This window comes from Sander vitreus, chromosome 5 (genome assembly GCF_031162955.1).
Source record: "Sander vitreus isolate 19-12246 chromosome 5, sanVit1, whole genome shotgun sequence".
Classification (NCBI taxonomy): domain Eukaryota; kingdom Metazoa; phylum Chordata; class Actinopteri; order Perciformes; family Percidae; genus Sander; species Sander vitreus.
In genome coordinates, this window is record NC_135859.1 from 19,281,675 (window position 1) to 19,296,219 (window position 14,545).

Below are 14,545 nucleotides of genomic sequence, written 5' to 3' on the forward strand. Positions count from 1 at the left end.
TTTAAGTAAGAAATGTAAAGCACATTTAGGTTAAGTAGCATTGTCAGTTTTTCTTTCTTTTTTAACTGTGTTTGTGTTGTGTCTGTGTGTTCAGGTATCTCTTGTACCTCCAGTTGAAGAGAGATATCTACCATGGTCGTCTCCTCTGTCCATTTGCTGAAGCTGCATATCTGGGAGCCTGCGTCATACAAGGTGAGGCCTAGTGACAACAAGTGGATTTAGTTTACATTTAGTGACAGTGAATCTACTGGGGATTCAGCATGTTACAGTTGAATTCCTACTGACAATTATTATATTTTATTTTTAAAATGTACACATGGATTTGAGCAGGGTTTTCCTGTTTTCCCCCTAGAATTGGTACTTTTTCACTACTTTGAACAAAGTACAAACATGAAATTGTGTAGTTTACAGTGGTTGATGTAAGGCATTGCAAGTTTATTTATATAATACATTTCAGCAGCAAGGTAATTCAAAGGGCTTTACATAAAACATTAAAGAACAACTAAAAACAATTAAAAACATATGTTAAAGAGAATGGAAAATAAAAACAGCTAAAATACAATAAGACAGGTATAATCGTGTATACATGACATGAGTGACGGCCTGTGGCAGATTCATCATGCTGCCATCACAGTTTTAAATACTGTTATTTTAGTTTCAAAACAGTGAGTTCTCACCATCATATTAAACTAACCTGCTTATCCCTCGTAAATGTATTATTTTGTTTTCTTTATATACTGTATGCATACATGGATACCTATGTGTTTCAGAGTTAGCTGGTATTATGCACTTTAGAATGATTGGTAAATATCTGATTAGCCTATGCTAATCCAAGCAACACTATTTCAGGGCTCCAGACTAACTTTTTACCTTGGTTGCACTGGTGCACCTAACTTTTTTATTTAGGTGCACCAGCACAAAATTTAGGTGCACCCAAATTTAACGCTGAATGGGGATACACAATATATAGCTCTGTATTTTTTTACCAAGTGGGCTAAATGTTGCTCTTTTATTAACACAGATTGTGATTAAAAGAAAATGCAAAGACAGGGTTTCCTTTACCAGTTTTGAAAATATACAGCTGCAACACATTCAGAAAGTTATCTGAAATAAATAGCTTAGGATATATAACATATATATATATATATATATATATATATATATATAGATTGTGCAATAAATCCATATTCTTAAATCTAATATTGATAGATACTTATTCATTGTAGGTCCTTTTATTGTCGTTAGCTGTGATGCTTAAGCAGTTTTAGCTTTCCCTTGATGCTTTTGAAAGTTTTTGACCAGAGGAGTTGCTTTCAGGGCCCGTGAAATAAAGTCGGAAAATACAGATTTAACCTACCCACAATGCTGCAATATATAGTATTGATTTTGGCTTTTTGAATTGATAGAAATTTTGAATTGAGACATTTGAATTTAGTGCTCACTGCTCATATGCCTACATGTATGTAGTTGGACAAGTCAGTAAATTACATTTTAGAAATCCCCTTGATTATGTCTGATATTTTTGCCACAGCACGAGTAAAGGGGGTAGTGGACGGGGGGGGGGACGTTCTTCCTAGAACGTTCTGGGAACCAAAAATTGTTACCTGGGAGGAGATTGGCAGGGCAGTTGATTCTGAGGGAGCCAGCGTGATTGAGGTCAGTAGTGGTCTATAGGTCTAAAGATTGTTTTGTTTTCTTCTAACAATAAGCATGTTGGCAGGTCTAGGTATTATGCATAGCCTAAACTAAATTATTGCATTATATTTATATGCTAGCTATATTCTAACCAATTTAACTTTCTGCATTCATTGGCTGTGATAAATTAAATAAATATGTAGATGTTGCCTAAATGTAGGCTAGGCTAAAGATGAGCACATGCCCACAAATATGTGAAAATAAAATGAAAGCAGTACAGTACATACAGTATACAGTAATCATTACTTCAAATCTTTTATTCCTTCCGCCATCAGGTCATTGTATTTAGACAGTAGCCACTTTTAATAGGATCCCTATTATCTTACATGATAAAGTATGCAGTGATGCCTATTTTTTTGTTTTTCTTGTATATTTGTCATATACCAACTTATTAGCTGTCTGGCCTCTGTCTGTTTTTGGACATTTTGGATGTTGTTTAATGTGACTAATTTGCATTTCGAAGTCATGAAATTAGCATCAGGGTTTTGTTTTATCTTAAAGGATAAGACAGAAGGAACAGATTAGAAATGAAAGAAGAGGATATGTCTGTCACTGTTTACTTGTTAACATATTGGTTTCTTGACTGGTTGTTGACATAAGTGTAGCTCTAATACAGTAACGAAAGATGTTCACTTGTTTTCAACAACAATAACAGACTGATTAAAAGAGAGAGAGGACGCCCGGATAGCTCAGTTGGTATATATAGAGGTTCGACTCCGACCTGTGGCCCTCTCCTGCATGTAATTCCCCCCTCTCTCTCCCCTTTCATGTCTTCAGCTTTCCTATCAAAATAAAGGCCGAAATCTTAAAAAAATAAAAATAAATAAATAAAACAGAGGGAGAGGGAAGTGCGATGGACTGAAGCGTATGCTACTCACAGAGTGACGGCTGACTCATTATGAATGGGTCCAGCACGGGTCGAATGCGCTTTGGCGGGTCAGCGGTGTTACACACGTCTTGTGTAAGCTATGAAATGTCTGTATCGTCACTGCGCTGCATTTTTATGAACTATGATATTCTGGCCATGGGTCACATCTCTCGCCCAGGTCCAGCAGGCTCCATCTCACTCTATTACTCAACCAACTGAAGTTAGTTGCATTTAATAACTTCTAATCTGTTTTTAGCTGTGGCGGCCGCAATAACAGAGAGTTACCAGCGGAAACACTGGTACCAATACAGGTTTCCCTCTCATACTTAACAATATATAGCTGTGTTAATAACAATTAAAACTGTAGACAAATGTCAGCAGCGGCGCTGTGTCTGTCTGCATGTTGCAGGGGAGCCGTGTGTGAGTGAATGGGGGCGGGCTGTGCGGTGAGTAAGAGGAGCGATCCAAACACAGGCACAGCTTTACAGAAGGAATGGGTCATGTAACGCAACATTAAACCATATCGATATAAACAACGTTGCTTTGTTCGTGGAGAGGCAGCGGATGCGAGGACGTTAGGTGCACCGTTGCGACCTAGGAAAAATCTTAGTCGTACCCTTACAAATTTTGGTTGCATGTGCGCACTCTAGAGCCCTGTATTTAGTTATTTACTCTGACAATTTTAGAGTATTTTTTTTTGTAATTGAGGTAGGCTATGTTGTGTTAATTTTGTGAAATGTTATTAAGAGGCTAATGTTAGCATTGTCGGTTGGTTCAGTTAGCTTCACAGTTACACAGTTACATCTACCAGTTACTGCGTGTAATTGTTTAGTAGCAACTCATTTCTAAGTAAGGACTAGTTTGTGTGGTGCAACATGTTTTGATTTAGTGATGTTTAATGTTATATCTCTACTTAGTTAAGACTTACTGTATGTCATAACTATGCTTTGTCTAAAGGAAGATTTCCATTTGTCTGGTCTTTACCTCATTACTTGGCTACATTTAGTCATCAGACCGGTGTTCTTATCCTACATTTTAAAACACAGCAAGATGTAGGCTATATGGACTAAGGAATAAGAAATACTTTTTCTTCAGTTAATTAGCAGTAAGTGTTGACTTCGGGTCACATTGGCCCATTTAAAATTTTAGTTTTATATCAGAAAATATTGGACGTAGAAATAAGCGCTGAAAATGTTTAGAAGAAAAATTTTAAAATTTAAAACTTTGGAAAAAGCAAAAACAAATTGTGAAAAAAAAGGCGTCACAAATGTCAGAAAAAAAAGTGTTTTTTTCAAGATTGAAGGGAAGCCAACACAAGGGTTAATGTTGAATCACAGTGCGGAGCCACTTGCTTTAATATGGATTGAGAGTGGAAGTAGCTGAGCTGTGTCATATAAATGAACCCCTCTGGCTGATACACAAATCTCTGAACTGTGCAAACACTCTGTGATTGGCTCTTATCCCCAGAGAGCAGAGTGTGACTGGCTGAGTTATCTCTGCAGTGTGTCTGCAGCGTATCATTGGCTGCTCTGATTAACGCGGGCAGGTCCCTGTCCCACTTTGTCAGGGTGTTGATTACAGAGCTGGAGAATAGGTTGAGGATTACTGTTTAATTAAACTCCAGGCATGGAGTTTAATTTCTGACTTAACCTTTATTAGGACTCATGATTAAGAATGCTTTTAAAGGGGAAAGTTGTCTGTTAGGGCTTTTTACTGGATTCAATAAGGGGAATGTTTATCTAAAAGGGTCATCAGGTGCTTATGAGTATATTCTCCTGTGGAAATAAAAAAAAAGCTGCATAATATTATGCAGCTTTCGTCTGGGTTTAAGCAACCAGCTAATTTGCTGATGACACAAATTGTATGATTTTAAAGGAATAGTTTGACACTTTGGGAAATATGCTTATTCTCTTGCTTATTGATACCACTCGCTCGCATCTGTTCGTAAATACAAGGCTACTCCAAACAGCTAGTTAGCATAGCATTAAGACTGGAAGCAGGGGGAAACAGCTGACCTTTGGCTCTGACCAAAGGTTAAAAAAAACATGCTATATTTCTTTTGTGTAATCCGTACAAAAAACAAAGATTATTTTATGTGCCAGGCTATTTTCTGTCTCTAAGCTGTCACCGGGCAACCACTGGAGACTCCAGGAAGGTACTGCTCCCGAACAAAAATTAGTCTGGCATTTAACGTAAAATGTTTTTACATTTCAGTTTTTGTACGCATTAAACAAACGAGAAACAATGTGTTAATTATTGAGCTTTAGAGGTGTTTGTAAGCAGATTTTGTTACCTTCAGACAGAGCCAGGCTAGCTGTTTTCCAGTTTCAAGTCTTTAGGCTAAGCTAAGATGACCGACTGCTTGCTCCAGCTTCATATTTACCGTACAGACAGCAAAGTGGAATCAATCTTTTTAACTCTCCACCATAAAGCAAATTATTTTCGAAAATGGTATGGTATAGATTGCAATGTTATAGGAGCATGTTGAATTGCTATCGGTTAAAAAAGTTGAATCGTTAAAACTGATATTGCATACACATGTTCTAAACAGTTGGACCTGTTTTTTTTAGACCGTTGTCACACTGATATCACCCTCTGTCTTCAGCTGAGCTCGGGGACTACGACCCAGAGGAGCACCCGTCAGACTACATCAGAGACTTCAAGCTGTTCCCTAAACAGTCCCTCAAACTGGAGAGGAAGATTATGGAAATACACAAGAACGAGCTCAGGTAAAACAGATGTGTGTGCATGGGTTTGTGTGTGCTTGGTGGGGTTGTTTGTTGCCTGGAGCAAACATCAGTTTACTGTTTGATTTCGATGACAGGCATGGATGCTCACTCCTGTGATCTGTCTTTTTAAAACAGGCTGCTGAGACAATTTTCTAGTGCAGACAATAAAGCACTTTCTGTTGTTCGGGCTTGAGGCAAAATTTGATGATACCTAGAGATTTGTGCCGGTAGCATTGCAGATGATATTTCAGTTGAAAGTAAATAGAAACTGAAATTAATTTGCAGAGGAATAATCATGAATTATTTATTTCAATCTTCGTTTGGACACCTTTCTACTACTTAATTTACATTTTGATGAAAATCAACCTTACAGAATGAATGGAGTAAAATGCGCGGAACTTACGTGATCAGAGGCCATGCTTTTGGGTCCCCTGAAAACTGAAGACACAATAAATATCTATAAACCCTGGCATGTTCTCTTGTTTGAGGAGAGAAGGTAGACGTTGAATAAAATACAATACGAGGAAACAGCTGAATTAAAAGAAGAGGAGATTAATGCATGCAGAGGTTGCTGCATAAATATAATTGTGAAGATGAATACGTTTAAATTAATTATGTTACCAATACACCGCCACATTCTTAGTCTTAGTCTTCTCTGCACGGACAGAATACATTCCTGAATCTTAAGATCACATAAAGACAGTATAATCTATACATAATACCCCTCCCTTGGGTTTATTTGTATCATCGCTGCAGCTCCTGATTGATGTTGTTGGGTTTGTGACCGTCACGCTTACAGCAATTATAGAAACATCAAAGACAAATCCTTCATTTCCCACAGCACAGAGGCAGATGACGCCAAATGCCCTCGGTCTGCCGCGATGGGTCTGATGGACAGGATTAACAGCATGTAGATTACTACTGAGCCGTAGAAAGACACTTCAGGTGATTTACAAATGGGATGGGGTGCACTGTGTGTCTGTGAGTTGTATTTTCAAGCAGTTCTTTAATCGGTTTAACATTTTACTCTGTGTGCATACAGACAGGTGTACAGTATTTGTGTACAATTATATTGTTGATTTATTTGTCTGGTGTCAGGATGAGTATCAGTGTACATCACTCACTTTTTTGACTTTGCAGCACAAATGAGTAAATAAAGCTTCCCTCTGAACACTCTGGCTCTGTTAATATGTCTGTTTCTGCAAAATATTAATGATGAAACAGAATATCACAACAATATCCATCTCACGCACATTGGCATCTCCTCTCACTTTCTCTAAAGGATGGACGCTGAGAAACAGGAACAATGCAAAATGTGTCTTCAATGTGTCCTCTCCTCTCCCACCCCACCTCTCCTCTCTTTTAGGGGCCAGTGTGCTGCATTTGCAGAGTTGAACATGCTCCAAAAGGCTCACAGCCTTGAGACGTATGGAGTTGACCCCCACCCATGCAAGGTAACATTAGTGGAGAGTCAATCTAGTTTAGCTGTGATGCCTGGTGCTGTTGTTATGAAAAGACTCCTGCAAATATCTTTCTTACAGTAATATTGGCACAATTTATTCTCCATACCAAAGTATTGTTGATCATAATTAACAGAAACATATATTACTGTCTTAGAGGGCCTCCACCTCATGTGTCCACCTTTGTCACAAATTGTTCACTCTCCGTCTCTCTGTGTATATATATATATATATATATATGTGTGTATGTATTGTACGACATAGAAATACATAATCTTTAAACAGTGGCTCTTATAGTAGAGAGAGTTTACATTTGAACCTGTCAAAACTATCTTGGAAAACAAATGAAATCAGGTCTGCACGGAAATCATCACTTTCCGAAATTAATATTCTCATTGATTGCTCAGAGAACATCATCGCTTCAGCAAGTACATATCATTGACTCATCATTGTCATACTATTAATACTGTGGTTCATTGTTTTTTAAAGAATTTTTTTTTTGGGCTTTTCCGCCTTTAAAGGTACAATATGTAACATTTCTGCATTAAAATGTCTAAAAACAACCATACCTATGTTATATATTTTTTTAGTTGTGTTCTTACACTATCCCAAATGTTTCCACCAAATGGCAAACCCAGAGAAATCTGTTATTTTATTTTCAGACACGTCACGTTTCATTTAGTCGCCTGTCAGTGGCGTCATATAACCTTTCACCCTCTAGTTACTCGTAACTTCCGTCAAAACACGGCACCCAGATGATATGTTCAGGAGTAATTGCAAATCATACAATGTCACAGTAAAAAATACTTGTAACTGTAATACTGCTTTTTCTGCCACAATGCATCATTTTGTGATTAACTACATGCCACTTTGCAACACAGTAATACAACAGAAACCTTATTTATTGATACATATCAATATCGATCAAGCTTAACGTTAAAACAATGTGTTGGTTGACAAGTAGCTAACGTTAATGCTAATGCTAATGCTAACAATGCTAACATTATAGGGTTACGACATCGTTCAACATGCTCATAAAGTTATTTTTAGTATGATTGTTTTGAGCACGGATAAAAGCAGCGCCGGGCTAACCCACGAATAAGTTCACTAGTAACGTTAACGTTAGCTGTATAGATAGACGGCTAATCTAATGCTAATTTAGCCAGCTAGCTAGCACACCCCGGTCTGTCTGCCTCACTCCCCCCGGCGCAAAGACACTTCATTTGGGATATGTGCTGACAATATATAACAATATAGCTAGTTACCGTTAGCCCCTAGCCAGCCAACAGCCACCCAATATTACAGCAATCCTTATCTGGCCAGCACTCAACTTCAGTGCCAGATGCTAACGGCAGTTTAATGAAGCGTCAGGAAACAGGCCATATCAGAGCCAGGCACCCAGTCACAACAGCAGCCATCCACAATGTTAGCTGCGTCTCCGTTAGCGCTACTGGTGTTCGTGCCAAAAATCTCCTCCCTGCCGAATTTCTCCCCCCTTCACGTTTAGCTGTCTTTACAGTTAGCTAAATTAACCCGACAAAAGGTGGGTTAAGCACCAAAATGAATAGTTAAGATTACAGAAACGTGAAGGGGGAGATCGTTCTGGGCAGCTTGGAGATGTTCTGCTGCTGCACTACTGGCTAATGTTAGCTTGCTGGCTCACTAGCTAACTGGTCAGCTAGCTACCAATACAGATCAAATCAATAAAAACGTAATTATGTTGGGGACAATGCAGCTATTTTCTTAGAATGACATGAATAAATGTTACTAAACGTAACGTGAATAAACTTGAATGGGAGCTCTCGCCTGTGAACAGATGCATTCTAACCAGCGATGTGTTTAACAATAAAAACAACAACTCCAATAATTCCACGCAACTTCCCAACGTCATCAAATGTCTGTGTTTACAATCCATTGTTTTGGTTGAGAGACCCCTAGTGGCAGAAAGTTGCATATTGTACATTTAATTTTGACAGGACAGCTAGGTGAGAAAGGGGGAAGACATGCAGGAAATCATCACAGGTCGGATTCAAACCCTGGACCTCTGCGTCGAGGCATAAACCTCTCAGTATATGTGCACCTGCTCTAACCACTGAGCTAACCCAGCCACGTAACGTGGTTTATTTGACACTTAATTGTGCATCTTGCTTGCTAGTGTTATAGTGCGACTGCTTGTACTCTTCTCTTCATGTTTCTATTGTACAATATTAGAAGATGGAACAGACTAAATCTTATAAAGAAAAGTAATATTTTATATCTTGCTATCTGCTCAGTCTCGACCGCTCTGTTCATTTCCGTTCATCCTCTGTCCAGTCAGTGTGAAATAGAGACACCCTCCAATGGCGTATCAAAGCATGTTAAGCAGATTAACAAGATCCCCTTTATCTGCTCCGCTCTTGTTTTTAATTTAAGTTTGCTGGAAATGGCGGTTATTGCTGGGACTGTAGCATTACGCACATGCAGATCTGTGAAGATCACGAATCAGAGAAACTGTTGGGAACACAGAAGGACAGGGAGTGATTTACAGAGCGATACAGAGAGGCACACCAGCAGAGGAAAGGTCTACAGATGATAAAAACCGATGGGAGAGAGTGACAGGAACATATTGTGTTCTGCTCTTACTCTGGGGTTGTTATTGGTTTCATTTTGCCTCACTATATCAAACCTGTATTTCTGTGCCTTGTTCTTGATGCTAGTTACTGCAAATTAGGGTGTTGAAGTTGGACACAAACAAGTGTTTTTGTGAGACCTTATAATGTCTTTGTTCAAGCAGCAATTGCGACCCATATTTAGGTTTTATTGTTGGGCGGTAGCCTGGTGTCCGTATGATGGGAGCACAACAGGAAGTAAGGTGACAAAGTACAAACAAACACAAGACTTTCACCCAGGACACCGGGGTTTGTGTCCTGTTTAAAATTTAGAGTAAACAGTGACTTTTTTTTAATTCTAAGGAACTACGTCACATTCTGCGTTACATGTGTAACCTGAAGTGAAGTAACATGACAAATTTACTGATTTTAAACCAAGATCTTTTTCTAAGCTTAACAAATTAGTAATTTTGTTGCCTTAACCTAACCAAGTAGGTTTTATGCCTGAACATAACCAAACTGCAACCGTTAACACAGTGTTAACGACGTGTTTAAAATGGCGACTGTTATGTTTATGTATGAGGATGGAAAACTCTCCTGTGTGACATATCTCCTGCCACCGCTAGAGGGGCTAGTTTATTAAAAGGCGCCTATGGGTCGTATTAGAGGGTAGGAATAAACAACCTATATGGTCGTATTGTTTGGAGGACTAGTTGGATTTTGTGTAGGTGCCACTACCATTGAGATGATTGGCCCACTTGCCTCCCCGCTGTTAATCCACCTGTATGTGTGTGTGTGTTTGCAGGATTTCACAGGCTCCACAGCCTTTCTCGGGTTCACAGCCACAGGGTTTGTGGTCTTCCAGGGAAACAAGAGAATCCACCTCCTAAAATGGTACACATTTGTTCATAATTCTTGATAATAAATCTGTAACCATTGAAATTAAATGTATAGCCTCTGTCGAACAACACAGTCACTCTTTGTTTTATCTCAAATGGAGCTGAATAAAATATTTAATAGGACCAGTTTAAAATGATAGTACATTTATATTTGACTTGAGTTGACGTGGCAGAGCTTTGTTCCCTTGCACGCTAAACAAATCCGTTACTGTACGATTATGATTATTAGGGTTTTTTATTAAAGGGGCCACCGGAGGAGTTTTGGGATCTTTAGTCAAAATGGACTTGACCCTCCCTTTGCCAGCATACATTTTTCTATGACCCTCCAAAATGATTGGGAAAAAGGCATGACCCTCCCTAACAATGTATTGATGCCTTTTGTACTGGTTTGAACTTGGCAAAGATGTACAGATAGCCACTGTTTTTTTTACAACCATGGCATACATGACTTAACCTCTGCTTTCTCATCTTACACATCACGCTTCACTATTATGGTGGCCATTTCAGTACATTTACTCACTAACATAGTTGTGGAAACACAATAAGCATGGAAACTAAATGCACACTTCCTGCATTACTTCAAATACTAAGTTACTCCTCTAGTAAACTAGTATTCACATGAAATAAAACAATAAAACATTGAGACCATTCAGCAAAGCACACTGGGTAATAACAAATTCAACACTGGTTGCTATGGACTTCCTCAGTCATTGTATATTTTAGCATAGGTAAAGCTGCCGAAGCTGAACATTATCCAAAACTGAGACGAGCGTCAATTTGGGAGCTTGCATGCTACCACTCCTTTCTTCTCAAATGCCTTGAAAAAGCTGTCGTTTGCACAATTTCAAATCATCGGGACCCAGGCGCGGAGCTGTGGGCGGGCCTGGTCCGTCCAGGCATTGACAGCTGGCCCGCCCAATCAGAAATTCAAAGTGTGTTGGTGTGCAAAGCGCTGCCAACAACTGGAAACTTTTTGTTTTTGTTTGTCGCTAAATTCACTTCTGAGATTTTTTTATGCGAGAAATCAACTATGTAGAGCTCAAATATGGGCTGTTTTACGAAAATTCATGGCTAATTGCAAATTTGGTCCGACTGTGTCGGAGTTCTGAAGCTCCATAGTCTAACGTGACAGCCGGCGGGTGCCTGCCGGGGTCGCTGGCTTGCCGCCCGGCCTGTCCACCTTCACAGACTTGCTGTGAGCTGGCTGAAGCTCTCTCAGGAGACTCGCGGACAACAGACGTTTATTTCCCCGATCGTTTGTTTAAATAACTCAACACACATATCAATTATAAGATTAACTAGAACCTGTGGTTTTTCGAAGTTATAATGCTCCACAAGAAATTGCGGGCGTAACGTAACAAGCTCCCTGACCGGCCACAGAGCAGGCAGAGGAGAGGGAGAGCATCTGACAGGGCAGAAAGATACCCGTCTCCCTTGTCCCTTGTCTTGTAAATAAATTATAACATGTATATTAGATCTGTCTTCCTCTATCATAGGTGCCGATTTTTGTTTTCCTCCGTGGGTGCTCACAGGCACACGATAATAAAGACGTAAAGTAGTAGTATCTTTCAACTCCCCCCCCCCAGACTAAAAAACGTTGGGTGGCCCTCCCCTCAACAAAGAATAAAAAGACATGACCCTCCCCTATTTTCCTCCAGTGGTCCATTCCATAAATACTGAACGATCCCTTAATTAATTAATTAATTAATTAATTAATTAATTAATATTTAGCGTTTTAACATACATTAGACGTTAAACTCAATGAATTAATAAAGTCCAGCTATCTATCTATCTAAACATTTTAGTATCTATTGTTTATAGGCAGGAGTGGGAAAAGAATTTAGATCCTTTACTTACGGTGGACTAAACACAACAACATTTTACAAAACACAACATTTCACATCCTGTGTGTCGTGACTTAAAGGACTTTAACACAGCTTTGACAAATCAAAAAATAATCCTACTGCACCACCTTTTATCGTACTCATGAAGAGTTATTTTTCTCAGTGTAAAAGTTGGATCTATTTTTATCATTAAGCCTATCTTCTAAATCTGATCAGGTAGATATTTTTAAGTCATAATATCATGGTTCTTTGCAGGGCTGATGTTAGCAAGCTGAAGTTCGAAGGGAAAACATTTTACGTCATCGGGATTCAGAAAGAGGTGAGTGCAGTGTGGGTTGCTCCTGCATGCTCTTTCTCCTCTAAAGACTAAAAATGAAGACAAAAAAATGCTGTGTAGTTCCCACCATCATGATGATGAATTGTGTAGTCTTATAATCATCATAATGCTGCCCTGTTAGAGCCCAACCTTTAACATACATGGAGTTCAGTACTTCTGGAAGAAAAAAAAGACCATGACTTTGATGTAGGATTCACATTCTGTGTTCATTTAGATTCAGTTTTGTGTTAGTTGACCCCCAATTGTACTGTGCATCCTTTTTTTTCTTTTTCCTCCTTCCTTCTACTATATCTTTCCTTTTGCTCTTTCCTCATCTGTGTAATGGTTACATCAGATAAATGTGCTATAAAACTGTATTGTTTGTCTATGTAATCCTGTCCACCATCACACACACTGCATATGTGTGTGTCACTGTTTCAGATCTCCTTAACAGGCAGGATTCACTGTAACAGGATGGTGGGTGTGTTACGACTAACCTTCTCACTCGCACCATGTGTCAACTGTGGCCCAAATATGAGACTCCTTCACTACATCCATGTTAGGACACGGCCAACATCTTTTACAAACATAAATGATGTGACATTTATGAAACAGACAGCAACTACTGGCTTAAAACATGTTAAGTAACAACTAGTAGAGGTTTCTTGCATTTGGGACACATGTTTCATCTATACACTCAATGTTTGTCATCCAGTCCAGAGCTGTGGTAGATTCTGAGCAGCAGTTCTGGTGCATTAAACCTCATATGTGTGCATATCGCCTTTACTTTTTGCAAGAACTACAGCTGATTGTGTCTTGTGTTGCTGTTTGACTCACATATTAACCCGTATTGATAGGTCCCTGAACACTTGATAACACTTGAAAAAAATGGTCATTACTGTAAATAGAGCCAGGTTGCTCTTTAATCTACAAATCAGTCAATCAGTCTCATAACTATTCTTTTCATTGCAGAAGCTTAAACCAGCTCTCTCATCTCTGCTTAACTTTGTCAGTCTGTCTGTTTGTTTGGCAATTCATGAATGGCTGAAGATGTAGTTTTATCTTTGTGTTTCTGTCTCTTCTCTCTGTGTGTAAACATAGTCATCACTGGTGAGTAAATACAAGTAATAATTGTAGCACAAAACAATTTGATGCCTCTCCTCTCAATCCTGCCCTCACCTCACTTTTTCATTGGAGGAACCTTTTTCATCTCTTACTATGGTCATTATCTGTCATTTTGTTTCATGCCACTTTATCACAAACGTTTTCTATGTAACTGCATTCAATGTATCAATATATTTCTTTATTTATTTTCAGTTAATTATGTTTTAGCTCATGTGTGCAAATGGTTATTTTGAGTCTTTGTGTTACCAAAGACTCAGTTCTATGGTTGAAATTTCAATTAACATCCCTGTCCCTCTCCATAGCCACATTATCAGAATAAGCTTTATAGCTCCATTATCAGTAAACTCTAGAAGTCTAGATTATGCAATATTATGATGCATAATCTATAACTCTGTCATGTATTTAATGTCAGACATTGTGTTGAGAAAATATGTCTTAATTTTGTATGTCTTTTAATGTGTGTGTGTGTGTGTGTGCGTGAGAGAGAGAGAGAGAGAGAGAGAGAGAGAGAGAGAGAGAGAGAGAGAGAGAGAGTATATAATGTATATATTTACATGTTTTACTGTATTTTATCAGGATTAGAAGTTGTGTATTGATGTATTGTGTAGTCATCCACTGTGTGACGGGTCACCGCATGATTTCACACTTTGCCATCACCTCTGTTATTTAGCCTGGAACACATTTAACTTAACTGTCCCACTTTGAGTTGATGGCAACTTTTTATGGCTTTATTACTTGCTTGCTTGAAATGCAGTTTATCTAGTTTCTCCAAGCTCCTGTTTCTTTAGTTACCTACGGTATTGGTGTCCCATCTTAGAAATTAAATGTCAGTGGTTAATTTAAATGGTTTTAACAGTACACCAGTGGATAGCAGTTGAAAACTAGCTAGAAAATAAGTGTATCCCATTGATTGAGGTATTGGAAACAGAATAAGTTATTTCTCCAAAATACTGTGTAATACTGTGTACTACATGTACTATAGTACATGTAGTTTAGGAGCAGTTAAATCAGCAGCATAAAA

General features: G+C 38.6%; 1 protein-coding gene across 1 annotated transcript in view; it reads left to right on the forward strand.

Moving 5' to 3' along the window:
- The window catches only part of frmd3 (FERM domain containing 3), a 55,609-nt gene that overhangs the window by 22,563 nt on the left and 18,501 nt on the right, over nt 1-14,545 (forward strand). Inside the window, exons 5-11 of the mRNA XM_078249740.1 lie at nt 95-192; nt 5,169-5,292; nt 6,659-6,746; nt 10,146-10,234; nt 12,339-12,402; nt 12,841-12,876; nt 13,501-13,509. Coding sequence (XP_078105866.1) covers nt 95-192; nt 5,169-5,292; nt 6,659-6,746; nt 10,146-10,234; nt 12,339-12,402; nt 12,841-12,876; nt 13,501-13,509 — 508 coding nt within the window. The remainder of the gene's footprint in view (nt 1-94; nt 193-5,168; nt 5,293-6,658; nt 6,747-10,145; nt 10,235-12,338; nt 12,403-12,840; nt 12,877-13,500; nt 13,510-14,545) is intronic.